This window comes from Camarhynchus parvulus, chromosome 9 (assembly GCF_901933205.1).
Source record: "Camarhynchus parvulus chromosome 9, STF_HiC, whole genome shotgun sequence".
Taxonomy (NCBI): Eukaryota; Metazoa; Chordata; class Aves; order Passeriformes; family Thraupidae; genus Camarhynchus; species Camarhynchus parvulus.
The window spans coordinates 3,817,253-3,844,297 of NC_044579.1; the positions used below are offsets into that span (position 1 = coordinate 3,817,253).

At 48.6% G+C, this 27,045-nt stretch overlaps 1 protein-coding gene across 4 annotated transcripts in view; it reads right to left on the bottom strand.

Moving 5' to 3' along the window:
* Nucleotides 1–22,674, bottom strand: part of MECOM (MDS1 and EVI1 complex locus) — a 324,959-nt gene extending 302,285 nt beyond the window's left edge. For all 4 annotated transcript variants that reach the window (XM_030954872.1, XM_030954870.1, XM_030954871.1 and 1 more), the window contains exon 1: nucleotides 22,434–22,674. In XM_030954872.1, the coding sequence (XP_030810732.1) occupies nucleotides 22,434–22,470 (37 nt within the window). In that variant the 5' untranslated portion in view covers nucleotides 22,471–22,674. The remainder of the gene's footprint in view (nucleotides 1–22,433) is intronic.
* Nucleotides 22,675–27,045: the final 4,371 nt, after the last annotated feature.

The following is a 27,045-nucleotide window of genomic DNA, read 5'->3' on the forward strand; positions in this document are numbered from 1 at the left end:
TGCTTCCTCACAACCTCAGCTTTCCAGGAACGTGGTACCACTCTTCCTCACATCCTCTTCCTGGCTGCCTGCCCCACGCCATGCTTCCTGCTCGTCCCACGCTGCTCTCAGCCGGATCCAGCACCTCCCAGTTCACGCAATCATTTCCACTCTCAGCTGCCTGAAGCCAGCAAACTCTGTGGGAGCTGTGCTCCACGGCCCCCATCAACAGTAACATCAAAGTTCCAGCCTTTTAAATCTACAGCTGAACTTATAAAACACCATCTGGGTTCAGACCATCCTACACAATCGTAAGAATATTTGTCCTGCTCCTGCAGGCACTACTAGTAGGTTACTCCTCTTCATTTTATTTCAATTACAGCACTACAGCCTGAGCGTCGAGTGGCTTCTAGTGGAGCAGCTCAGAATTAAAGAGAATCTTATCAAACTGCATTTCAAGGCACTACATGGAATTTCAGGTGAATCCTGGAAGCCAGGTTGCATAGATGGTCTTCAGTGAACTGACTGACCACCTTGGGAACTGGGATTTCCTCTCACACAAACCAACAAACACACAAGTCCACACCAGCACAACTCTTTCATAACAAGAAATCTCTGCATGCCTCATCTACAAAGTGCCCGACCAGTCCACTCTTGTTATTGTTCCTTTCCAATCAATATATTAAATTACTTTTAAAAACCTTCCACATGCAAGACATGACATTTCTCAAAGTCCCATATCGTGAAAGAAATTATCCTGAAAGCCAGGTTAACCTCCTGATCCCCCTATCAGCAAGATGTGTAACCCTATACCAGGGAAACAGACTCCAGCTCCCCACAAGATCTGCCCTGACCAGGACCTGCTCTGCTGCACCTCCCCCTGTGATGGATCCCAATGGACATCTCTGACCAATGCCTTGGCCAAACCCCCCAGCAGCACCGCTTGATTTCACTGCCTCCAGACCAGAGAGCCCAAACTGGGATGCGAAACCCTGTGTGCCTCACACCAGCACCAAGATGGCCAGTGGGAATCACCAGGGTCTGCAGAGTTTCAGCTCTGTGAGGCTCAGCAGTGGCTGCAGCCACCCGTGCAGGAGCTGTCACTGTGCCACAAGAAAGGCCACCTGTGGGACAGACAGGTGCTGGGAAGTCTTTGCAGCCCAGCAGCAGCTTGGGGTCAGGAGGAACCAGTACATCTTACAATGAAGGGAAAGTGAGCCAAGCTCTGGACCAGTCCCTTCCTGACACAGGGGCATTTGAAATATGGGTCAAGAACAAAGCGTCCTGTTAATAACAGTTTGTCTCGTGCCTTGAAAAACGTGCAATATTTGGTTCACAAGCTGAATTCCAAACTGCCTGGCCATTTTCCCTTCAATTTTCCAAATTTATTGTAGTGTGAGAGCTTGGCTCTCTTTATAGTGTTTAAGTGGCTGACACAGCACTCAGTCATGGAGACTCATATCCCCCATCCCCTCTGTGTCCCAGGGCAGAGCCAACTCTGGCACGAGCACAGGTTCAACATCTACCTGTGCATACACAGGACAGTTAATTCCTGCTGAGGCCTCAGTTATCAGGGTCCTTTTATTTTGCTGTGCTGCATGCTTCTCTACTACCTTGCTCCTTCCAAAAGCCAGCTGGCTCTATCACCAACCCTCCTAAAGACAGTGATTAACCCTGCAGGCATCTCTGGAATATGGGTGGCAGAGGAGCCGCCACTGACAGCATCTCCCAGACTCACAAGGGCCAGAGGCAGATTCTCATCATTGTTGGAGGTGAGAGAGATCTCTCCACCCCCATGGCAGGTGGCTGCCTGCTGTAGATACAACCAACACGCACCAAGCAGAGGGACCAGCTTGTGTCCCAAGAGGGTGAAGAAAAAAATAACTGGGGAGAGAGGGAGGGCAGGGGGTGCCATTTGGCCTGGGAGCAAAGCCTAGAAAAAGCACCACTTGCATCTTTGGCCCCCACACCCTTCCCCTGCTCTAGTCACTAGAGAATACTTCTTCCCTTCCCTTTTATCAGTCAGGCTCACGGATTGAATGTTATCAATTGACAGCTTTAAAGCTAAGGAATTGTATAAATTAAACACAGTCTGAAGCAAATATACTGAGGAGCTAGAATTTATATACACACTAGATATGGGAGCTCTTAGTTATTACCCACTTAAGGCTATGGCACTGATGAATGGTAAGGCCACCCCATCCCTGAAGGCACTTTTCATTACCCACAGTATAGGAATATTGAGAGAGTGTGTGTATGTATCCAGCATGACTGCTCATTTCCATAGTTCTCCATCAGGTTTGCATTCAGTTTATAAAATAAAAAATTACTCCAGGGACACATTTCACTCATTCCAGAACCCTTTCTCTCTCCCCCAGCCCATATCCTGGCTGCTTCTCTCCTTCTCAGTGCCCCGATACTGTAACAATGCCTTTAAATCTGATGGTGCTTATTAAATGAAACAACTTAATTACTATCAATATATAATGTTGTGTACTTCAGCCTCAACCAAGGCGTCTGATCCCATTCTGCTCCTGACCTTTAATGGCCATCAAATCAAAGTAATTTTGGTCAGCTCAGTACAGCTCTGACACATGCCCAGGTCAGGAAGATGAAGGGACACTAATCTACCATGTTACCCTGCCCATTGTTTAATACCTTTTTCAATAGAATCTAATAACTGGAGAAATGCCAGTTTTCTGTCTAGTTTGGGTTAAAACCTCTTTCGCTGAAAATAAATAATTATGGAACATACTGAATAGCCCAGGGTTTACATAATTGGTGCCTCTTAGACAGAGCAATATACTTGCCTTTGAAGTTTGCAAGGAGAGGAATTTAGGAATTCAAATCAGCGGCAGCGCTCCTGAGTGCGCTGCGCTCTCCATCTTGGAGGGGCCAGCACCAAAGCAGGCTTAATTAAGGGAAGTGAAAACCACTTTCGATTCACCAAGGTAACACAACAAGTGCATTGCTTCCTCTGAATTGAGGGGAAAATAGCAGGAATGCTTCCACTCAACAGCAGCTATTCTGCAGGCTGGGACTCGAGTCCTTCGGAAGGGAGGGGTGGGGGGAAAGAAATCTATCATAAAATAACCAGAAACACAGCAGCCCATGCATAAAGGCAACAGGAGTGTTTAGGTTCAAGCATTACTATTTATACATATTGTTTCCCTAGTGCTAAACAAAACAGGTTTTCCCATGCCAAAGCAAGGGATGCTGCCAGGAGAACTAGACACCCTGTCTGGATCGGACAAATAGCTTGACCTATTGACAGGGCAGCTGGATGCAGCAATATTTTACAGCAGGCTCACTTTGCTAATGCACTTGCACCAGGCCACTCTCAAAGCAACCCACGCTCCAGAGGAAAAAAATAAAATAAAAAAACCCCAGCAACTTAACTGCAGCACAAAAACATCACACCAAGGCGGATACCAGTGACTCTCTGGCAAACCAGCCCTGGCTGCATCAAATGCAAGGGCAGGAAACTGGGGAAGCATTCAGGGATTGCCAGGTTTCAAACCAGCCCTGCCTCTGCTCTGGTGAAAGAGGGAGGCTACAAATCATATCTGCCCAGCTTCTGAAAACAGCAGTCACGGAAGCTGAGCAGAAAACACAGAAGGATGTTTTTGTTAATTACCTGTTTCTCCACTGCCCATTCTTTACCTGAAGTCATTAGTCATGTAGCAGAGCGGGCAGGTAACAAAACCCAGCCACGGAGATTTATAGGGCATCTCCCAACCCCAGGGTCCCGCAGCAGCTTACAGGGTTGGGATTACATCATGCCAGAGCTCTTCAAAGGCTGAGGGGCCAAAACCGCCCTTGGTGCAGCCTCCACCACCCCGCAGGTGCCGCTCCAGGTCATGAGGAGCGTTGCAGATCCATAGGGACAGACTCCATCCCTCCCAGCCCCATCCAAGGGGAGCAGGATGTGTTAGGCTCTGTGCAGCTCAGCCTCTGCACTGTCCATGCAAGGGAAGCAGGGAGGAATGCCATCAGCTCCGGGGGAGTTGTACGGGTGTAACTCAGAGCAGGATTTGTAATCAATCCTCACCCAGACACTTACTTGAGAAGGAATTCAGGGTTTGGCTGTACGTACACCAGAATCACTTCACAACCACTGAATACATTTATGATGTAATTGAATCCCCCAGGGATTTTTCTTGAAGACAAACCTTATCCATTTAGGGTCGATTCCGCATCATTAAAGTTAATGGGAGTTTTGCCACTTACTTCAGAGACAGTGGGGCTGAGAAGGGATTGGGGCAGAGCAGATCACTCCACACAATGCATCAGCTGCAGCTCTGCCTGTCAGCTTCCTCAAGAGTCAGGAAAGGAGTGTTTTGCCATTATTTTGGAGAAAAGTTTACTCTTATAGGGCACAAACACCAAGACTTGATCAGGAATCTGTGACCATACTTTGCTGTCATCCAGGCTGAAGTAAATCCCAAGAGAAGCTGCTGAAATCAGCAGAGAGCCAGGCTCAGCCTGGGCAGAGGTCAGCTGGACACAGAGGTGTTTTAGCACTGCCATTATGTGCTTCCCCCACACTGGCTTTGCAAGAAAGTGGTATCCTCTCTCCAGACACACAAAGCTGAAGTGCAAAGTATCCTTTTGATTCAGAAGTCAGCACACAAAAGCATTTTTCCTCATAAACTGCCATGCAAACCTTTTCCCTGCCAGCCCTTCTCTGTATCTGATCCCACATGTGTTTGCCCTGAGTGGAAAACACTGGTGAGTTTAAATGGCATGAGTCAACTCCCACAACCGAGAAGGGCACAGCCTAGACCACCAAATCACAGCTTATGAGTCTTTCCTAGCATATTCTGAGATAAAAGATCCCAGTTTTATTCAAACAGAGCCAAACCCTGCTGATACCTAATTTTGCTTCTATTACCTCATTAATAACCTACAGACATTTGCAGCTTACACTTCTTTATGTCTGCATTGTGGTTGTCATACCGAGGCACAAGGGCTATATCTTGTTGTATTTGTTTTGGGTTTAATTCCCAGTTCTAGTCTATGCCTCTGCCACCTTTGCAGGGCTGAGCTCAATTAACCCTTTTGTGTCCTCTTTGCAGTGAGCTGCAGCAGCTGACAAGCAATCCATGATCTTTTAACAGCATTAATGTATTCATGTGAAAATATTCATTGACAGCTTTATGTAGCATGACAATCACTAAAAGTGGGATTTAAAGTACAAAAGTGGCATTTAGTAGTTGAGTGTAAGGGCATGTTCATGTCAGCTAATTGCAAACATGTTTAAAATGTGTATTTTGAGCTAAAAACAAGCCTGTACATTTAACAAATGCTTTTCATATTGGTCAGACTGGCAAAACCAAAAACAAGTTAAAGTAATTTGACCACATCAGGTAAACTCTTTTAAAAAAAGGCTTTAAATGAGGGATAAAACTGTTTACAAGTTTTTAACTGTAAAATATTTCTTTTCTTCTTGTATCTTGCCAATATCAATAAAGAAACAACATGTATAAATATATATAAACAGACACTTGGCACAAGAACACATTTCATGAAATATGAGTAATAGAGCAGGAAAATTCAAAGTATATTTCTTTTTTTACTCTACTGAATGGACAGGTTACTGTAAAGAATACATTAAGTGCAGATGGATGAAAATACAAAGTGCACGCAGGATACGTAGGATGTGAGCAGGGTGTTCATTTCCAGGTAGAAACGCAAACATTTTGGTTCATTTCAGATCTCACTTACACTGCACTATTTGGTGTCATTTCATTGACTCCCATGTATTTGGACATGAGTCCAGCAAAGCACTTAAACACATGCTCAGCTTTAAGCGCACAATAGTCCCCTTGAAGTCAAATTAAGCACATATTTACGTGCTTTGCTGGATCGGGGCCATACTACAGATTTACACAGATGTAAGTGAGCTCAGATGAGCTCAAGCCACAATGTTTGTGTCCAGATTCAAATCCAATTGGCAAATGCTTTCAAAAGCCGGAGGTATTTGGTTTAGGGGTTTTGGTCCAAGCCAATCTGTAACTTTAGTACCTGAACCCGCTTTTCTTGTGCGCCCAGGACTCCCATCGGCATTAGTGGGAGCTTTGGAGGCACAAGAAGTACAAGAGCAAGACCTCTGGGACTAAAGAGCCAATTTACTTAAACCCAAATTATAACATTTTTTAACCTTTAGATTAAACCAAACTCCCACCAGAGTTCAGCCCTCGCTCCATTACATTTCTCACCCAGCATTTGGATTTTTTGTTTATCGTATTACTATTGCTTTTGGCCAGCATTCACTTTATTATATAACATTAACTTAGGAAAAAGTAATGGGCACCATCAAATAGCTGTTAACATAAAGCACTTACAAACAAGTGCCATTAGTGGACCAGCAGACAGCACAGGAACTCATTTATGTTACATCTGTTAACGTTGGATAAACACAGATTTACAATTTTTAAAGGGCGAATGATGCCTCGGTCTGGTCAGAAGTTAATTTACAGTTTTCTCACAGACTCCACAGGTCCAGCCACAATGTGGGTGCCGCTGAATCCCCACACACTGAACCCCAATCCATGGATAAGCCAGCTAAGTGCTAGAGCACACACTGGCACACTTTCACCCATGTGCACACACCGACACATTTTCGCCCCTGTGCACACACCAGCCTCTAACATGGCTGGATTTTTCACCTGGGGCATCAGACATGCAAGTCCCTTTCTACATGGTAAAAAAAAAATAAATCTTCAAAGCATCAGGAACAGAAGTTTTCACCTCCCACTCTGCGGCTGTAGCACGCTCTGCACGGATCAGCAGGTTCCTGCTGCTGGTATTGCTCAGAGCAGAGGTGGCTGCTGGCTTTGGGAAGCCTGTGGCTCCCATAAATATGGGAAACACCAATACCAACATGGGAAATCCCCCAGCCCAGCACAAGAAGCTGGAGAGCTCTTTCAGCAATTTCTGCCCTCTCCAGAGGATGCTCCTTATCAGCAACAGCCTCCAACACACCCCTCACCCTTGGTGTGGTCAGCAAAGCTCCTGTGGGACAGCTCTGCTGGTTTTATCAGACACCCTTATAGGATTAGCACACCTTTTCTTGCTTGTTAACCAAACCCAGGGTGAGGTGGTGCTATTCAATCACCTCCACCACTGCAAATGCAACAGGCAAAGCTCTCATAGCACACTGTGAGTGTTCAAGAGAAAGAGGCCGAGCACCCTTAAAACCATCTCCCTTCTCACACACAACTGAGCAGGACAGCAGGAAACTGAGAAACACACTGGATCCTGCTGCTGCCTGATGGTCATCCAAATCTGCAGCCAGAAATTAACTTATTTTTCCCTTTCTATACGTGTTTCTATACATCAAGGCAAGTACACACAACATGGCAGAATCACAGTGCTCGAAGAAGAAACAGCAGAAGGGCTGGCATTAAAGGCTGCATCACAAAGTGAAACTACACATGGCATCCAACACCACCTCCCATAATGTTTTAGCTCTGGATGGGGAGACTGTGCTGGGAACAGAGTGGTTTGTCATTCCCCCGAACTAATCTCCAGCATGATCTGAAAAAGCACACAGGGGAGGAAAAAAACCTCTTCCTCCCATTGCTTTGGGATTTTGTAACCAACACTGAAAAGAAAACCAGCACCAGTAGAAACAATACTAAACAAGTGAAAGCTTTGCAGGAAAAAAAAAAAAAGAAGAAAAGTAGTTATGTCTCAAGGAAACATCAAACCATTTTTGTAGCCTCTGCCCAAATTACAGGAGAAATAACATTTTGACATCAGGTCTGGGGTGACACCTTGAGACTCCTGTTATAGCGTACGCTTACAGCCAGGAGATGGAAACACTCCCAATTTTGGCTGCAGGCAGCAAAAGCAGCAGCACACTTTGCCAAAGCCCAAAATCACCCCCTGGCCCAAACCCACCACTACACGAGCAGTACCTGAGATCACAGCTCCACACAGAGCTTCATCCAGAGCCGGGTGCAAAACATTCCGTGGGGTCCTACAGGACACACAGCAAAACACTCGGAAGAGAGCCCCTCATCTTCTGCCCAGCACAGAGCTGACCTTTCTGTACCTGAACTACCTTGCAAACAAGTGTGAAATAGGGGAGTCAATTCCACCTGATTTGGCACAACTGAGCAGGTCCGTGCACAGCTTTGTGGAGGTGAAGCTCAGGAGATGCACAATCACCCTTAAAATCTTTCTTTTCTCTTTATACTGAGTGATCTTCACCCCTGTATCTCCCACCACCCCTCTGTGCCTTCCCCTCTCAGGCCATCTGATATATCAAGTGCATAAAAACGCCATGAGAGCTTCTGAAAAGCTGAGAAATCCTGTTGCAATCACGGAAAGAAATCAGCTGGACAGCCTGGGTGCATGAAAGCCTGGGGAGGACAGCATCAAGTGGGGCACAGTCCCAGTTCGTTAGTACATAATTGCAAAAGCAGACCTCGTGCTCTTCTATATTGCTTTTTGCTTTTTTTTCCCCTCTGAAAAAAATTGTACCTTAGTTAACTGCCTTTCTTCACTCGAACATTCAGGAAACCAGAAATTATATAACTCCGGTCTAAAATTTACTTTTCCTCAGATGGTGTTCCACATCTCAAGAGTTTTTAAAGATATTCTATAATTTTTTAATAATCACCAAGATCAGTGTAGCTGTAACACTGGAAAAATATCCTAAAAACTGACAGAGCACCGAGGGCTAGAAAACACAAGAGTGACTGATGGGTAGTCCTGATAATTCTGTATATCAGGAAGTGGAATGAGAGATGGATAGATAACATAATGTTGTTATATAGCCACAAAAACAAGCCTATAAAGATATTCCCAGAAATTAAAGTCCAGGCTGTCTCACCACGACTCTTTGCTGTGAAATAAATGATACCTATGGAAGAATGCAAACCCCAAGGACACACCGAAATACAAAAGAAGAAAAAAAAAGATCCTTATTTTAAAGAATTGAAGAGAAAAATCCTTATTTTAAAGAATTGAAACTATTTTCCACTTCTAAGCCTTATACACTAAAGACCTTGACAGAGTGAAGATTGCCCTGTATCTGCTTTCTCCACCTCTGGATGGATCCCAGGAGGAGCAGCCAGCACTGAGTCCATCCCCTGCCAAAGTGGGCTCTGCTCTCACACCAGTTTTACACCAGTTTAGCTCCTGTGCTCTGGGCCTGCTCCTTTAGCATTCTAAGAGGAAAAAAAACCCTTTTGAGCCAGTGCTGTCTGTGAGGCTCCTGCAGCTGGGAGAAGGCACAGGCTGGGGAAAAGGTCTGTCTGTTCCTGCTCCTCTGATGGTTGAGGAAAAGGTATCATGGAGAAGAAAGGGAAAAGAAGCCTCAAGAATGAGAGTTTGGCTGAAAACCCCACCAGTGAAACACACTTTCTCTTGCTAGCCTCCTGCAGAATATGTCTTCAAGCTATTGGCAGATTTGGACATACATAAAATATCTTCTGCTAATACATTTTCACGTTAAGTTGATCCAGATACTTTCTGAAATGAAGTACCTTCTTCCAGCTTAATGTGTATTAGCCATGTACTTCTATTAACTCAGCCCAGTGTCAAAATACAGCAGTAGAGGTTAATATTTGGACGTAGCTGTTTTTCTAGCCATTCATATCACTTTTATTTCCTTTCCTTTTTTGTTCTCTCCTTAACCTCTTTTTTACTGCCGTTAAATTCCTTGCTTTCATTTTTGCAGGAGTTCAGCCTTCCAGCCCCGCTCTCCGATGCTGTTAGACATCAGCTCAGGCTCAGACTTATTACTTCTGATATGTCACTCCTCAGGCAGGGAGCCTAAAGCAACACTGCTCCCTCCAGCCCTCGCAGGCTTCAGCTGGATCCTCACCAGCCCATGGAGCACAGCTATTTCTGCAGCAGGAGCACAGAGGGAATGTGTGGACCTGGAGAGTGAGCACAGCACCTTAATTTACACCAAGCCTCTGAAACAGGAGGCTGAGCAGGAGGTCAAGGTGCACAGAGGTGATTTAGCCATGTTAGCTTGCTGAGGTCTTGCATAAATATATTTTTTATATATCTGCATATAACTAGTATAGCACTGGGGAAGCAGAGGAAAGGAGGAGAACAGCATATTCAGGGCCTATTCATATATGAAAAGCACCAATCATCTCTTGAAACAGATGTCCCAAATTATTCCTGTGCAGAAAGGTGCCAGCAGAGCCGATTTGTTTGGCTCCTTCTGCTCAGGGGTCTGACAGCAATCCATCAGACACGTCCCATTTCCCAGTCCTCTTCCCCCCTCCACCCCTGCCTACTCTCTGGTCATCTCCACCTTATTCCCAGTGCTTCCTTTGCTGCTGACAGTGAGACACAGCCCTTATTTCTAGGAACACTGGCAGGATGAGTTTGATGGTTACTGCCTGTCAGATGTACAAGGTGCATAAACAAAGTGAGTTAAAAGACATCAAATATTTTCTTATTCTCACGACTCTGTGGCACCAGGACGTGCAACATATGAAAAGGAAATCCAGTCATTGGAATGAATATTCCTTTTTTTTCTCTATTTTCTTCACCTTTTTTCTTTCCCACGGTAGTCTCTGCATTCTCTTGTTTCATTCAAGCTGCATAAATAACACTGAGCAATGATTAGGTCTAAATTCTGTTTAAAACCCCAGAAAGGGCTTTTAAGGTTATATCTGAGTCCTCAGACCAGTTAGAACTGGAAGAAGAAATGTCTGTGATTTGGTGTCTAATAAACAAACCGCCAAGGTCAAGATGGCATCTTCTCCTGTATCCAGAACCACTTCCCTCAACATTTTGAGCTGTTGCATGTATCAGCAGTACTCCCTCCAGAGCCCAGACACGTTTAATTTCCCTTCTATAAATGACTTCCCAAAGAGAAGTGGGTGTGAATTATTACATTGTAAAATAGATTTTTAAAAGATGAGCCATGCCAAGTGTAAAATAGTTATTGTGTGAGGAGCAAACATAGTGGAGGTTTATCTTGTGAATTCTGCACCTAGGTTTACACACAGCCAAAAGGCTGAGGGACAAGTGATTTTAATAGCCTGGTTTAGAAAATGAGCCTGGAAATTGTGCTGATCACCTCACCTGTAAAAACCAGATGTATTATTAATTTGTAACCAGGTGTATTTCTAATTTGAAATACGTCTTAAAATGTATTTCAAATTAGAAATGCTTCACCCTCCAAAACTAAGTGTATGCTGCTCATCCCTGGACCTGAGTCAAGCTATTCCTGTTTTTTTAAAGGACTATCCCTTCCAAGGGCTACCCAGTGGTCTGATCCAAAAGTCAATCCAGGTCTGATCCATTTTGGGAACCTGGAGTGTATGACACTGCTTCCCACGGCAGATGCAAGCACTGGAGCTCCTGGAGGACCTTGGCTTCTAACATTTCTCCCTATTTACAAAATGTTGTATCGAAAACCGTTACGCTGGTAACAAAATTGCAATCAGAAGTCCGGAAATTGCTAAATAAAGCCCATTTTACTGCTTAACTTCAAGGAAAACCATAAAATTATCAGTCCTCCCTTTCCTCGATATATTTTCTTCGCAGTTTGCGATGCTCCGTGGGGTATTTCGCTATGTGAACTCCGTGACAGTTTGGCTCCAAATTATCCGAACATAAAACTGAGCTTATGGAGCCTCACTCAGAGGCTGTGTGGACCCTTTTTATTGGCAGGGACTTGAAAAGAACCTTAATAAACCTTATAGGCTTGAGGGACTTTTTGGTTGCTGGCTCTTGCCAGCCCCACCGCTCGGGTCCCTCTGGCAGAGCCCGCGTGGAAGGCGGGCTGGAACCACAGCCCGGGGCTTTATAGGGCTGGATTACCTGCCGGCGTTGCCTTCTTCCTTCCCTGAGAATCTCAGAGCTATTTTCTTTGAAAGCAAGCAGGTGATGCTGCAAGGATACTCATAGCTTAATGCAGCTTGATCACCCAAGATTATGGACACGCCAAAAATAATAGGGTCAGTTAAAACAGAGCCAGGGGGGTGATTTGCTGGTAGGGGGAAAGGGCTGATGTGATTAAAGCTGGAGCACGTCCACCCGTGTGCAAGCCATGGAGTCCTGACTCCGTGGATTTTCCTTAAAGCATCCATTTCTCCCCAGGATTTTATTACTGCCTCCAGTGATGCTGTAATTGCATGTGAAGGGCAGCAGGCCCCAAGTTTAATCTGCATTTCTCAGGGCCTAAGCTCCGTGCGGGCTGCCCGTGTTTGCACAGAGCTCAGCACAACAGGCTGGTTGCATTCTGTGGTTGCTGTTTTAATTCAAGTTATAATAAATAATAATGTCAGGTTGGAAATAAATCTTCTGTGTTTGGTCCATGACTGATCCTTCAGCTTGGTGCATGGTAGAAGCCCCAGCTGGGAAGGTTTGCTGCATCCCATCCTGGGTCTGACTCTGCACCACCCCTTCTGGCTCTGTCTCAGCTCAGTTCTCACTCAGGGCATTGCTACAGTACAGATAATTTCACCTTTTCTCTCATTCTGAGGCTGGTCACTGATACTAAAGACGCTGCACAGGTTTGTTTGCTCAGATCTCTCTGATCTGCATCATCTGGAGTGACCTAGTGCATCATTTCTTAATTTCTCAGTTATCTTGGCTTTATTAGGAAGCACAAACTCCTGGACTATAATTATTCAGGCAGACCATAGCTGCTTAATAGCATTTTCACAGGCAGCCAGTGACTACTGAAATATTGCTTTCTATATGAACTGAAAGAATCAGGACGAATATCTCATGCTGTTTATATTTTACAATTAAGAAGTCTTCATTATTGCTGTAAATCATCATTATCATGGCACAGTAACCATGAAACAGCAAAACTAAAAAGCAGTGCAGTTAGCTCAGATGCAGCTGATATCACTTTGCTTTTCAGTGTTGTATATTCTTAGACCAATGCTCCATGCCAGTCCCTGTAGCCAAAAATACATCAAGAGCCTAAAAAAAGTAAAATAGAAACATCACTTCAAAATTATTTCAAACAACATATTTCCTTTTTTTTTTTTTTTTTTTACAGAGCCACAAAGAGAATGGGAAAGATTAAAACTCACCAAAAGCATTGCTTAATTCCTCACCAAGGTGCAAGTAAATAAAACGTGCCACGGTAAGTTCAAATTGCTAAGAGTTTTCAAGAGGGGAAGGTGAATCATTTCTGTCAAACGCTGGAAATGCTAAATGGTTTTTAAATCAAAAATATAGGCACCACCAGTGACTCAAGCTGTGCTTTAGACATGTTTGGGGTGATTTTTTTCCAGCAGTCGGTGCTTGTCTCTCGCACACCTTCTGCTTGTCTGAGATGAAATCGGGAGGCAATAAATGGAGCAGTTACTGGAGGAGCCAGGTACCTTCAGCAGCAGGGCTGTTTGTTCAGAAGGTACAAACTCAGGCTATTTGGAGAACCACAGCCCTTGGAATGGAGAGCCCTGCAGTGCAAGCCAGGGGTGCTGGACCCCTCCCACGCCCCCCAAGTGACCACCTCAGCCCTCAGAGGTCCTCAACCCACGGGAGAGATGGAGCACGGTGGGAAACAAGGATTCAGAGTCACCACAGTCCCCCCATCAGCAGCGTTCATATTTCATCCTAATGGCTGAAATGACTCTTAAATGAGGCCAGATTATAGGGCCAACCTAATTCACTTAGACTGATGTAAATCCAGGTATCTGTTACAGCATCGCATGTTGGGGCTCACCGCAGAGCAAAAGCTGCTGATAACCCCCCTCCCCCAAGGAGGAAGGGAAGCAGATTCCTCCCAGCCAGAGGCAGTCCAAGGCCCGTTGAAGTCAGGACAAGCTCCTTCAGCTCCAGTGGGTTTGGGATAAGGCCCGCAGTGAGCTCTGGGCCAGCTCTGCTGCCAAAACGCAAAATCCTTTTCCATTGGCTTTGCCAGTTTGGTGTTAATACATGTGTGAAGGAGCTTGGGGCAGGGGAGGAAGTTTTTGAGGGTTTGCTTTTTCTTTAACTGAGGAATGATTTCACCCTTGCCAGCATGTGGACTTTGTGCAAAAGAGCGGGAGAGGAGGCGGGAGATCATTTTCCTGAAGCCATCAGCTCCCTGCTGCAGCATCCCAGCAGAGGGTGGATGTGTCCATCCCAGCAGAGGGTGGATGTGTCCATCCCAGCAGAGGGTGGATGCGTCCATCCCAGCAGAGGGTGGATGCGTCCATCCCAGCAGAGGGTGGATGCGTCCATCCCAGCAGAGGGTGGATTGCGAGTGTCTACCAAGGTATGTCCATCCCAGCAGAGGGTGGATGCGTCCATCCCAGCAGAGGGTGGATGCGTCCATCCCAGCAGAGGGTGGATGTGTCCATCCCAGCAGAGGGTGGATGTGTCCATCACAGGAACCCCCGGGTCCCTAAGACCAGCTTAATCCCCCTCTCTGTGCTGCAGAAGGGCAAATCAGGAGTCATAGGTGGGCATCAGCACAGAGCCCAGCTCACCACACCCAGCTGAAACAAAAGGAGGGGCTGATAAATATGGGATGTGGGAGAAAAGTATCCCTTGGACACAAGCAAGCCTAAAATCCCAGTATAACAGGACCTGCTGCAAGCTGGTATCATTTTTATCCCATTTTCCCTATAAAACAATGCTGCCCTGAGCCACCCTCCAGCTTTCTCTGCCACTCAGCACTTTCCCCACTGCCGAGTTTTATGTTGCACATGTCCCACACAAGATGCTGTTGCCCCTTTGGCTTTCCAGGGGAAGGGCTCTGCCTTCCTGTGGCTTTCAGAGCATGTAGCCCAGCCGGTCTCAGAATTAAACTGGGGCTTTTCCAGGCTGCCTCAGTATAAACAGTTTCAGTAAGGCACATGTTATACGGTAAGATCATCCGAAACCAAACATTTCCCACTGCACACAATAAACATCCATAATAAATTACATTATACAAAATATATTTATGGCTAATTTTTTAATTTAAACCACCTGGGAAATTTTTGTTAGCCTGGTTGATATGAAGGTCTCAGTATTCTGGTAATCTAATGATATCTAATAGACAAAATAGTATGATGTTACAGCAGTCTCTAAGCTTTCATTTTCTGTATCCTTCTCAGAGATCAAACTGGCAGAACCCATATTTTTTGAAATTTTATACATAATTGGTGATGCAATTGCCAAAAATAACCTATTCATAGAAGTCTTGCTCTTCTGGTTTCTAACTTACTGTAATCACGGAACAGAGCAGCGCGCTGCTTTGCAATGGAATATGGGTTTGGGTCAGGGAGCAAGGGCTACGATTGTGTGGCAGTTTCCATTCTGTGGATTATTTTACAGGCAATTTAAATTTAGTTTGGAGTTTAAACAGGGCTAAAATGTAGTGCACCCATTCAGACATAAAAGCAATTCTTCAGAAAAGAAACAAAGCTGTAACTTGGGTATATTTCTTTGCTGAACCAAAATTTTGCTCCAATATAAGATTTTCTAAACAAAAGCTATCGGTGTCAAAGGAGACAAGAGTGCTTCTGTTGCATAAATTAAGCCCAGAACTGTAATCCTTCCACCATAAAACTCTCATGCTCATCACAGACCAGCAAGATTTCCAAAAAGACTCAAGATCATCCCAGATCTGTCTCCAGCCAATACAAATCCCAGCTCAAGCCGTGCTGTGGATCCGCAGCGAGCGCTGGCGGTTTGGTAGTTGCTGGACTCATTTTAAAGTGCAGCCCATAGCTTTAGCTACTTCCTTGCCTCCTGTTGTTCCTGGGACTTGGAGGCCATGTGGTACATTTCAGCCTTAACTCTGAATTTCCTTTATTCGGAGATCAAACTCTGACATTCCCTCAAGGTAGTGGGGGTTATGTCGTTGTGTATATCCTAGTTTAAAAGATAATGCTTCACTGAAACAGACCACAGCATTAAACCCTGAAATAAAACAAATTGTATTTCACTTCCCAACTCTTATTGCTGGATTAACTCACATTTCTTTCTCTTTGTTACATATTTAGCACCAAATACAATATTCATTGCAGGCTAGCTTCCCTCCTCCCACACGTATCCGTGGCTGCCCTTTCTTCCAGCAGCACTGGAGAAGGCAATGCCTCAGCACAGCCTGGAAATGCAAACAAAAGGGAGGGAACAGAAAGTCAATGAGTGATCAGACAGGGTTTCTTTATACCCTGGGAATTTTGATTTTTTTATTTAAAACGGCAGTGTAAAGAGACAGAGTCCTGGGGACAACAACACCCACATCCCCTTCCCCACCTTGCTGCTTCTCTGCCAGCAAACACCTCCCTCCAGCAGATCCTGCAGCAAAGGGGTCCTGGAGGTGCTTCCTGATGCTTGCTGGTCTATATCGTGGTCTCTGCTGCTCTTGGCTTCGTGTTAAGAGCAGCCGCAGCAGTAACCTGTTGCGCAGGAACCTGGCAGGAACCCACTGGAAATCCATCACAGAGCAGTGATCAAATCACCGAGCCCAGACCCTGCTCTCTGTACCCAAACCTCAGCTCCTACACCCTGTTCCTCCTTCCCATCTTTGAAAAACCCATCGTTGCCTTTGCCCTCAGAGCTGGGCACTTGTGAGGGTGCCTGTGGTCCAGGTAAGCAGTGCTGAGGATGGAAAACACTTCGTGCCAGATGTTGGTTCTGCGTTGTCAGAGCTGAACCTGGGTTTTTTAATGACCATTTTGTTTTAAGTGCATTCCTGTGATCCCAGCCCTGAGCTTATGTCTCCATATGAAACTGCACTGCTTTAACTGGGTACATAGATTATAAAACCAGGAAGAGTGGTCTGGTCTGCTACCCCTGTACAACACAGGCTACAGGAATTCCCTAAATTAATTCCTGTTTGGATTAGCTCATATCTTTTTAGAAAAACAGCCAACCTTAATTAAGACAAAGGAATTCCACTGATGTTGAAACCCACCCAGATCTCAGTAAATAGTTTTACTGGTTAAATACCTTCACTACTTAAAATATAAACCTCATTTCTAACCTGCATTTGTCCAGTTCTAGCTCTGTCTGCTGAACAGCACGACACTTGCATCTGCTAGTTTGAAAACCATGTGGGATTAAACCTCTTTCTGCTCTTCATACGCCACTTCTTGCCTAACTAAACTGAAATGATGTAAAACTGATTGTATTAAATTACAGCAAAAGAACACTGACTTGCTCCAAAAATGACAGCAAACCTAGTTAAATTTTAAATAAACAAATATTATGAATTCTTGGTTGGAAACCTAAGTGTCTGAACAAGCCCTTCCAAAGCTAAAGTACATTTGTTTAAAAAGTGGTTTACTGCAAAGCAAGGCAATTTCTGTGGACAAGGTTTCATTAGCTGAGATTTATAAAACTCCATCTGCTTCCCCACTGCCCTTTCCTCATCCACCTGGGGCGGGAGCAACCACCAACACTTTCTTTCTCCCACCACATACCTGTCCTGGCAGAAAATTCATTCAAATTTCTTCTTCAGCAACTCAGACAGCTTTGTCAGGGAGCTGTGCTCCCCAGGACAGGCAAAAATGCCTTCTCTGTCCAGCCACCTTTACTTCCATGGGAAGGCAATAAATATTTTACAATGGATATTCCTGCCACGGAAGCTCACGATTAGTGCATTTGGGAAGCATCCCAGACAACAACACCCAGGCTCCTGCATATCAGTTCTGCGTTCCCTGCGTGCATCCAGAACATTTCAGAGCCTTTGTGGGTGTACAGATATTGGTGTCAGGACTACAAGCACCCCAGCAGCCTGTGCATACCACAATCTCTCTCTCTAAACTATACACTGTACATATATTAATTACAATTACAAATATCAAATGGATTTACCTGCTTTTCTCTGTGTGTGTGCACACACAGACACAGTTATTATGCACATAAATAAATCTATCCCCATGGCATAAGCAGAAAAGTATGTTCTGAACACACGTGTGTGCACACCTCTCCATAAGCACAGCCACATCCACACTTACTGAAATAAGTAGGTGAATAGGTGAATATGAACACTAATAGCCATTTATGGCAAACAACAATGAAAGCTGTCCCTGGAGCCCGCCTAGGGTAGGGCAGCCAAAATGATTGAGTATGTACAGGGCACTGCTGCAGCAATGGCACTCACTTGGGCCTCCTTTTAGCAATGATTAATATTTAACCGACTTGGTGAACCTGGCTTTGGTTTTAGTTATGATTAGATAACAGGGTGCACAGAGCTGTCCCTCTGAGGACATGGTGGGATGCCCGAGCAGCTGCCAGTCGTGCTTTGTGAGAAGACAGACAGAAAGTGAGAAGGGGAGAGATAGGAGACAGTGAAAAACAAAACAAAAAAACCACCAAAAGTGCTCAGCTCCGTTTGTGTTTGTTTGGAAAGAAAAGGGGGAAAAGCAGCCCGAGAGGCCGGTGTAATAAGATGCTGTAGCTTTCATGAAAGAGGTGAAATAATTTTAAACACAGACACACAATGAGTTTATTTATTTAGAAAGTTGTTAAATAGAGTCTGGGAATTCAAATATTCAATGTTGACATTGTACAGAGCTGGCGGGGAGCCAGCCCTGGCTCTCCAGAGGGACCCAATGGCCACGGCGCCCAGGCCCTCGCCCCTCCCAGCCCACTAACTAGGTAAAAGCCATTAGTTATACCCACAAGCAATATCTGAATCCCAGTCAAATAATGTTGCCTCAGCCAGCCAACTTCAAAGGCGTGTAAGTGTGTTTGGCTTTTTAGTGCTGGAACTGCGGCAATATGTCACACTTTTGAAAGAGTTTTGTAAACAGTTCCTTCCCCTTTGTAGAAACATTTCTTAAGTTTCTTGTACCCCATGTAAACAGCGTTAATTAACAAGGGTTACATTTTTCATTTACAAGCGGGGCTGTATTAATAACGGGCTCGCCTTTCGGACCCGTCCTTTTCCTTTGTGTCCTTTCCCTGCCCAGCCCCGCGGCCGGCCCGGGGTGGCCCGGGAGCAGCCAGGAGGCACCGCAGGGCTCAGCCCCGCCGGAAAAGCTGGTCCTAAATTCAGGGGTGGCTGGTGGCCCTGAGTAAGAGAGAAGGATGGAAAAGGGGGAGAGGGAAAAAAGGGAAAGAGGGAAAAAAATGGAGGAGGAAAAAAAAGAAAAGAAAAGAAAAGAAAAGAAAAGAAAAAGAAAAAAAAAAAAAGAAAAGAAAAGAAAAGAAAAGAAAAGAAAAGAAAAGAAAAGAAAAGAAAAGAAAAGAAAAGAAAAGAAAAGAAAAGAAAAGAAAAGAAAAGAAAAGAAAAGAAAAGAAAAGAAAAGAAAAGAAAAGAAAAGAAAAGAAAAGAAAAGAAAGAGAGAGCAGAGGAGGAATGAAGGAAGGGCAGAAAGGGAGCCAAACGCCACACGCGCGCTCTCCGCCCTGAAAAGGGTTAATGAAGCGCCTGGTGAAAATATGCCCGGCATATAATGGGATTGTCTGGCCCGTCCCCGCAGCCCCCCGTGCCCGCGCAGGAGCCGCCCGGGGACAGCGCCGCGCCGGGGATGCCGCGGGCCGGGCCGGGCGGGTCCGAGCCGGGCCGAGCCGGGCTGAGCCCGGTGCCGGGGCGGTGCCGGCCCGCGGCAGCAGCGGCGGCGGGGCCGGGCCGGGCGGGGCGGGGTGCGAGGGACCGAGGGACAGAGGGACGGAAGGACAGAGGGACCGAGGGACCGAGGGACAGAGGGACCCCCGGCCGCCCGCGCTGCCGCCCCCGCGCCGGGCCCGGGGCATCGGCAGCCGGTGCCCGCGGCCGTGCAGGCGCCCGGAGGCGGAGGCGATGGTAAAGCGATGGCAAATAAACAGCCCTGCCGAAAGGGCCGGCAGCCGGGACACGGCAAACATCTCCCTGCTCGAAAACAAATTCCCGGACAGTCTTAAACAGGCAAATAAACTTGCCGGCTCTGTTTTTCAATCAAGTCTTTTAAGTACTAGACTGAGGCAAATTACAGGCGCAGGAAAACCTGCTGAAACTTAGGAAAGTGCTATTTTACTATCTCAGATGGTTAGAGGGATCTGGATCTACCTTGACTGCACTAAATTGCCTGTAAAAAAGTGGTGATAAAGTGTAAAAGTAACAAGTGCCTCCTTATTCACGTGTGTTCCCCTAATCTGATCACCTTCTGTCTCTTTATGAGGCTACTGGGCGGCTGGGGCTGCCCCGGGCCGGCTGCGGGGCTGCGGCGGCCCGTGCTGGGGCGGGGGTTATTCGGGGATACGCTTGCACCGGGCGGGCACGAACCCACCCGAGTGGAAACGCGGCTGTCCCGGGGTCCGGGGCCTGTCCCGGGGCGCGGATCCCCGCGCAGGTGCAGCGCGGCCGCGGCCGGCCGGGCCCGCACCCCCGGGCCCGCTCCCGCAGCCCGCTCCGCAGCGCCCGCCTCCCGAGAGCGTGGCGGGCAGACCGACTGCAGCGTGTGCTTTCCCTTATTTTTACAGCTGGACATTTTAAAAATTCACTGGCTATTCCCCGCGTGGCTCTTTTTGTTTCTTCTGAATTATTTTTCTATTTGTTTTTTTTTAAGGAGGGGGCAAAGCGTCAAAATTATTTTTTAGCAATTTTACACTGAGGTCAAGAAAACACCTTTCAGGTATTCTCCCTTAATTAGGAGGGAAAAGCTTGCCTGGGTGTTGGCGACAGTCAGGCAACCGGGGCGATTTTTTTGTTTTACGCATAAAGCAATAAAAGTGAAATAATACAAGAAATGCGCTTTATCCCGATCTGTATCTTTTTCCACGTAAAAGGGTGAAGGCTGCAGAGTATTTTCCTGTTCCTAACTCAGACAGAAAGAACTGAAAAGCTAAAACCTTTTTCTCTTCGAACGACTAAATTAAAGAGGTCGCCTCCAGCCCTCCTTCCACTTGCCATGAAACTGAGACGCTCTTCGGGGGGGAAAGAAGCAGCTTTTCGGAACACAAAAAAGAAATAAATCCCGGCTTTTTAAATATGATTTCCTTTATGAGTCGATTGTAACCGAAGGATTATTTAATGCAACACATCTGTCTAGGAGGGGAAAGTGCTGCTGCTGCTGCTGCTGCTGCAAGACGCGCAAAGTTTGCAGTCGATCGGATCTCGCCCGCGGAGCTGGAGCCGGAGCAGGAGCAGCAGCAGGAGCCCTGCATCACTGCGCAGCCAGCAAAGCAAGGGAGAGGTGAGGAAACCTGACGGATTCTGTCGGGGATGTGAGATCTTTCCCCCCATAATTAGCTCCAAAGCACGGATGGCAACCTTGAGATTTAAAAATGTATTTGTTTTCAAATGGAGGGCGCTGGACTATCCACTTTGAGATCACCTAATCAAACGCAGGTTGCTGCTGTTGTTCAGGTTCAGAGAAAAGCTGATGATGATCCAGAGACATCTTTCACTTCCCCTTTTCCACGCTTCTCTATTTTTTCCTCCTTCACAAATAAAGAGTAAATAAGCATCTGCTTTTTACGTCACGCAACTTATGCAACATTTCATCTGACATTTTTCCTCCTACCCATTTTTTTTTTCACTCGGGAATGTGAGTTGCCATCGCCACGGATATCAAATGAAACTTGCCCAGATGTGTCAGAGAAAATAAAGACATCAGTTGCTTTTAAAATAGGACGCGAAAGCTGGCGAAGTTTTGTTGTTGAATCCCTCAGTTTTTAAAAAAAGAATTAAAAAATAATTTAAAAAAAGGAGCCCCAAGACTGCAGCAGTTAAAAGCAGAGATCCCTATCATAAAGGAGAAACAGATGGGGTGAGCGTAAGACAAATAATTAAGTAAGTCGGGCTTTGCGTGTGGACGGCCGAGCCCTCGCCTCGCGGAACACAGACCTTCGGGCGGCCAAACTGTATAAAAAATTGCTGGAAAAGCGCCTGAAATTACAACATTTACATCAACTTTTCGCGGGTGACTCCAGCGGGCTGGGAGGCGCTCCGCGCTGCCCGGCGGCCCCGCTGTCCCCGCGGAACCGCGCGGGGCATCCCGGCCACGCGGAGCGGCCCCGCCCGCCCCACGCGCGCTCCGCTCGGGGTTCCGTGCCCGCCGGGAGCCGCTTTTAGGGACAAACCCACGGGGGAGCCCCGGGGGCGCCCGGCAGCTCCGCACCGGCTACCTGCGCCCGCGGCTCGCCGCCTCCCCGCGGAGCCGCCGCTGCCCCTCCGCGCTGGCCGCTCCCCCGCGGCCCCCGGCCCTGCGACAGCGCACAGCGCCCACTATAGGGCCCGCAGCCTCCCGCACCCCCTCCCCCGACCCCCCACTCCAGCCCCCGGCGGCGGCAGCAACTTCCAGCGCTCGCCACTGAACTTTTCCTCAACTCCTTCCCCACCTCCCGCCGGCCGCCCGCAGCCCCCGGCCAGGCTCCGGCCGCTGCACCCCCGCCCCGGTCCCGCCGCCGCCCGCCGAGCCGAGCCGAGCCGAGCCGAGCCGAGCCGAGCCGGGCCGAGCCGAGCCGAGCCGGGCCGAGCCGGGCCGGGAGGCTGGGAGGGGATGCTGCAGGTTGCCTGCGAGCTCCGCGCCGCACCAGACATGTCTATGCAACATGGCAGAGAGGGAGGGTGAAAAGCCAAGAGAAAGGGGTATTGCACCTACTTGCGGCCAGCTTCCTCGCCCTGCCCTTGGATCGCATGTTGCCAGTCCCGCGGCCGATGCTGGCGTGGGCTTGGGGTAGGGGGGGCTTTTTTTTTTTTCCTCCCGGAGCTTTTCCTCCTTTTTCGCTCCCCCTCTCCCTCTCTCCTCTCCCTCTCCCGCACACACACTCTCCCTTTCTCTCAATCCCGGCTCGCTATCTCTCCAGCATTGTCAGTTTGGACACCTTCGCACATGCGCACGGGCGGCTCCCCCCCGCTCTTCAACATTTCAGCGCCGCCAAAAAAAAGTTTGCAGCGATCCATCACCGCCGGTGGGGACCCTGACAGCCGGCACCGGGGCCGGGACGGGCCGGGACGAGGCGCGCAGCCGCCGCCGGGCTGCGCCACCGCGGCCGCGGGGCAGCCGCTCCGCCGCCCGCGCACCCGGGAGGGGCTGCAGCGGGGGAGACCCGCGCTCCCGCGGGGCTAGGGCTGGGGGGAGAAGTGACACCTTTTTTTCTGCCTTTTTTTCCCTTTTTTTAATGGGATGTTAATGCTGTTCTGGAGTCTTTGCAGCGTTTAAATAGTTTATTCTCACCCGGCAGTAATTACCGTAGATCTTTCCGCATACAGAGGCAGGGAGATATAATTTGATTACATGTTTTATTATGTATGCGTACCATGAAATCGTACACTTTCCCGGCGCGCACACTTTTTTCGCCACCTTGAACTCGGCTCAGCCACCACCAGTTGGGCAGAAAAAAAGCGTTTTAAAAACAGTAACACCGACCGCTCTAATCTGTTTTAATTACAGGGTTTGCCAATCAAAGAGGGAGCGCGCAGAAATTGGGAACTCCTTTAGGGGATGGCTGTGTCCGAGGTATGAATCAATCCAAACTACGTATAGATTTTCCCCCGGTACAACCTCCTTGCATTAAACAGTTTTGTTCAATACCTTCCATGCGCTATTTATGTTCCCATTAATATCTGTTGCAAATCCTGCCAGACACCATAAAAGAAAATTACAATCTTTCAGACTCGGGGCTGCGCCAGTACATACACGCTGCTCAACTTTTTGTTTTAATAAAATCCTCAGCATCGCCCCTTCCCCCTTCAATCCCACCTCCCACCCCCCGGCGCTGCGGATCGGGGCCGCCCGCGGAGCCCCCCCCGCCCGGCGCGCTCCGCACCCACCGGTGACAGCTCCGCGCGTGGGGCGGGGGCCCCGCGGCTCCCCCGCTGCTGCCCCGCACGCCCGGCACACAGGCGCAAGCGCTCGAACCCGCACTGCGGAGCCGTCTTTGATGCCAATCGTTCTTTTTAATTTGTAACTTGGAGGGTTTTTTATTTCTTTTTAAGGACACGCAAATGCTGTCTGCCCGCTCCACATGCCCCCTCGGCCGGGCAGGGGAGCACCTAACGCCCCGGAGCAGGAGGGGCAGGAGGGCAGGGGCCCGCAAGCCCCTGCACCCATCGGGGCGCCCTATCCGGGCTGTCCCGGGAGGAGCTGGGCCATTCTGTCCCGGGACAACCGGGGAGCGGCCGCGGGCTGCGCGGGGGATGCGCGGGGCCGGGCCGGGTCCCGGCTGCTCTCGGGGTCCCGGCGCTGCCCGAGCCCCGAGCCCGCTCGCAAACAGCGCCTTCCCTCGCGGGGCCGCACCGAGCTGTCCCCAGATCACCCCTCACACACCGCAGACCTGCGGCGCCGGGTCACTCGGCAAAAACGCAAACGCCCGTGAACTTGCAAAGTCAAACCGCGCCCCCGGTTCAAGCGCAGACCCCGCAAAGCCGCCGCCCGGGCAGAGATGCGCGTCCGTGCCCGGGGAACCGCTCGCACCCGGGCGGCCGAGCCCCGTGCGGGGCCGGGGGCACAGATGCGGCTTTGCCGGGCGGGCAGCCCTGCCCCCGGCCGTGCCCGCCTGTCACCGCCACCTGCCCGCCGTCCCAGCGGCCCCGGCAGGTGCCGCGCCGCCCGCCCGGGGCTCCGGCATCGCCCGCTCGGCCCCGCCAGGCTCGCCCCGTTCCCCGGAAAGTGCCGGGCAGCCCCCCGGGAATTCCGTTTCGTTCGTGCGGGGAAGCTCCCCCGCGCCCGCAGCCTCTGCTCCCTCCCCGCTGGGAAGCGAGCGGCGGCGGGGATGCGGGGTCGCTTTCAGCGGATCCACGCGCAGAAACAGGGATTAAAATTTGGGGAAATATTTTTCCCCAAATCAAATCTATTTCTAATACGGGCTGGGAGACCAAAGGCACCCACTCATACAGAGGTTTCAGGGCATTCCACGTAACAGGAAATTTTCTCTTCCTTACATTATAATTGAGCAAGCCCCGCAGTCTACTTGGAGAAAAGTTGGAGTTCTTTATCGAGGTATTTGTTGTGCTATTGTCTTTGTGCAGTGAACTTTACATCGTGTTATTCAATCTCAATCTATATTCTCCTAGCTACCAGTAAGATTAATTTAATCATTGTAATGCAATTATTAATACTGTTTACCCAACGCTTGATTTCAGGTTTGCTGGTAAGAAATTAAGCTTCTTGCTGGGTGACCAAAAAGCTATGCAGGGATTTCCAGCCCACGACGAAATAAAACAGTCCTCTTTATTTAGTCTCAGAACTCCAGCTTTCAGCCACGGGCTCAATTAGCCAAAATGGAAACAATTTTCATTCATTGCAATAACTCACTGTTCTGCTGATCACTTTCAAAATATACACTTTATTATTATATGCTGACCTCGGTGCCGCGAAGTGGCAAGGCTAGAAAGAGGCAGAGGGATCTCTCCAGCCCCCTTGGGCTGTAATTATTAGAAATTAATTGGGTTCAGGACCCTGGGTAGCATGGGTAAATTAATAGCTTGTCTGGTTGTTTAAATCCGAATTCTCAGTCCACAGGAGAGCAGGGGAGGGAGGCTCTCCCTCCCCAAACCCGCCCCGGGAGAGCGCGGCAGGGCTGGGGCAGCGCGGAGCCGCCGGCTGATTTCCCTCCTTCTTTTCACCAACGCATTGTTTTCGGGGAGCTATTTAGGGGTTAAAAATCAAAAATAAAGATCCTGTATACTTGGAGCTGTCGTGCGGGAGTAAAAGTGAAAAGGGAGCCTTAGGCAAAAGGAAATTACTGCAAGCCCGCGTGACCTTTCCGAGAGGTAATCAATCAAGTGATCAACAGGGATATTTATCATTGCTAGATGGGGCTACTTTACAAATGCACAGGAGGGGGGGCGGGGGGATACACACACACACACAAAAGTTTGGATAAACCCGATAAGTCTGAAGACAAATTCGGAGACTTTAATCACAGGGAAGATTGCACATTTTCTTTTCCGAGCTCTCAGAAGGAAAGGGAAGGAGAAAACCGCTGCAAAGTTTCCCAGCAGAAAACGCCTCCTGTACTAGGTGGTCACATGGAAGCTGTCCACTTTGCTTTGCAGTCCTGGGAAAGGCTGGCAACGACAGATGTGATTTAAAAAAAAAAAAAAAAGCTCCAAATACAAGGGAAAATAATAGCTAGAGATTGAGGCTTTGATAACCGGGCTCCGTGTTTGTTTTTATGTAATGTGTTTTTATTTGCTGGCTTGAAACTCGGAGCTGTGGAGCTCAGCCCTGCCTGCCTCTAGTCCCCGAAAGGGTTAACGCCGAAAACAAAACCAAAAAAAACCCACCCCATGCCCCCTACTATATGAAATCAGCGATCTGGTTCAATTAAACTTGCTCTCCGTAGCATAAAGCATCCACCACAATACAGGCAATGAAATCCAACAATAAAAGCCCATGCATTTTCTGCACAGTTTCCTTCTCCCTTGTAAAACATGCCGTCGTGTAAGCACCAGACATTTAATTTTGCTTCCTATAACTTACCGGATTCCTTAACAAACCTACTCTGACCACTTTTTTTTTTCTTTTTTTTTTTTTTTTTTCTTGTCTCTTCCCCCTTTATTTTTTTTCCTGCTTTGCGCTGTGCTCCGCGCACACGCCGGCACAAAAGCCTTGCTGTCTGCGCCCTGCGCTGCTGCCTCCAAACGACTTTAGAGGCGCGGCAGCGCCCGCGGAGTCCCCGCCGCCCCTCGGGAGCTCTGCTCGAGCCGCGCTTGCGGAGAGATCCGCGGGGAGCGGCTGTGGACAGATAAGCGCGGAACAGCCGCTGTTGCCGCGGGGGGTCTCCTGGTCCTTGCGCGCTCCTTGCGCGGCTCTTGCGCGGCCCGCGCGGCCCTGCGCGCTCCCGCAGCCCCTGCGCGCCCCTGCGCGCTCCCGCCCGGCCCTTGCGCGCCCCTGCGCGCCGCACCGCGGTCTGCGGCGCCCCTCGCGGCCGCGGCGCCGCACTGCAGGGCGCGGGCGGGCGGGTGCGCACCCCGCGCTGGGGAGAGGCGAGAAAAACCTCCCAAAAAACCGGGTTTGGGTGGAACCGGGCTCAGGGTCCGGTACCGGCGGCTGCTCGGGGCTTGCAGCAGGCCCGGGGCGAGGCTGTCCCTGCTGGAAGCGCCGCTGGAAACACGCGGCCGCCCGGGATGAAACGCGTTCTCAGACGGGGAGACGCGCGCAGGGCAGTGGCCAGCCCTGCGCAGCGCTCCCCCAGAAATGCCGCCCTGTGAAAATGGAGCAGGGTGCCAGCTGTGAGGAAGGTCTTGTTTCTGCCTGTGGGAAGGAC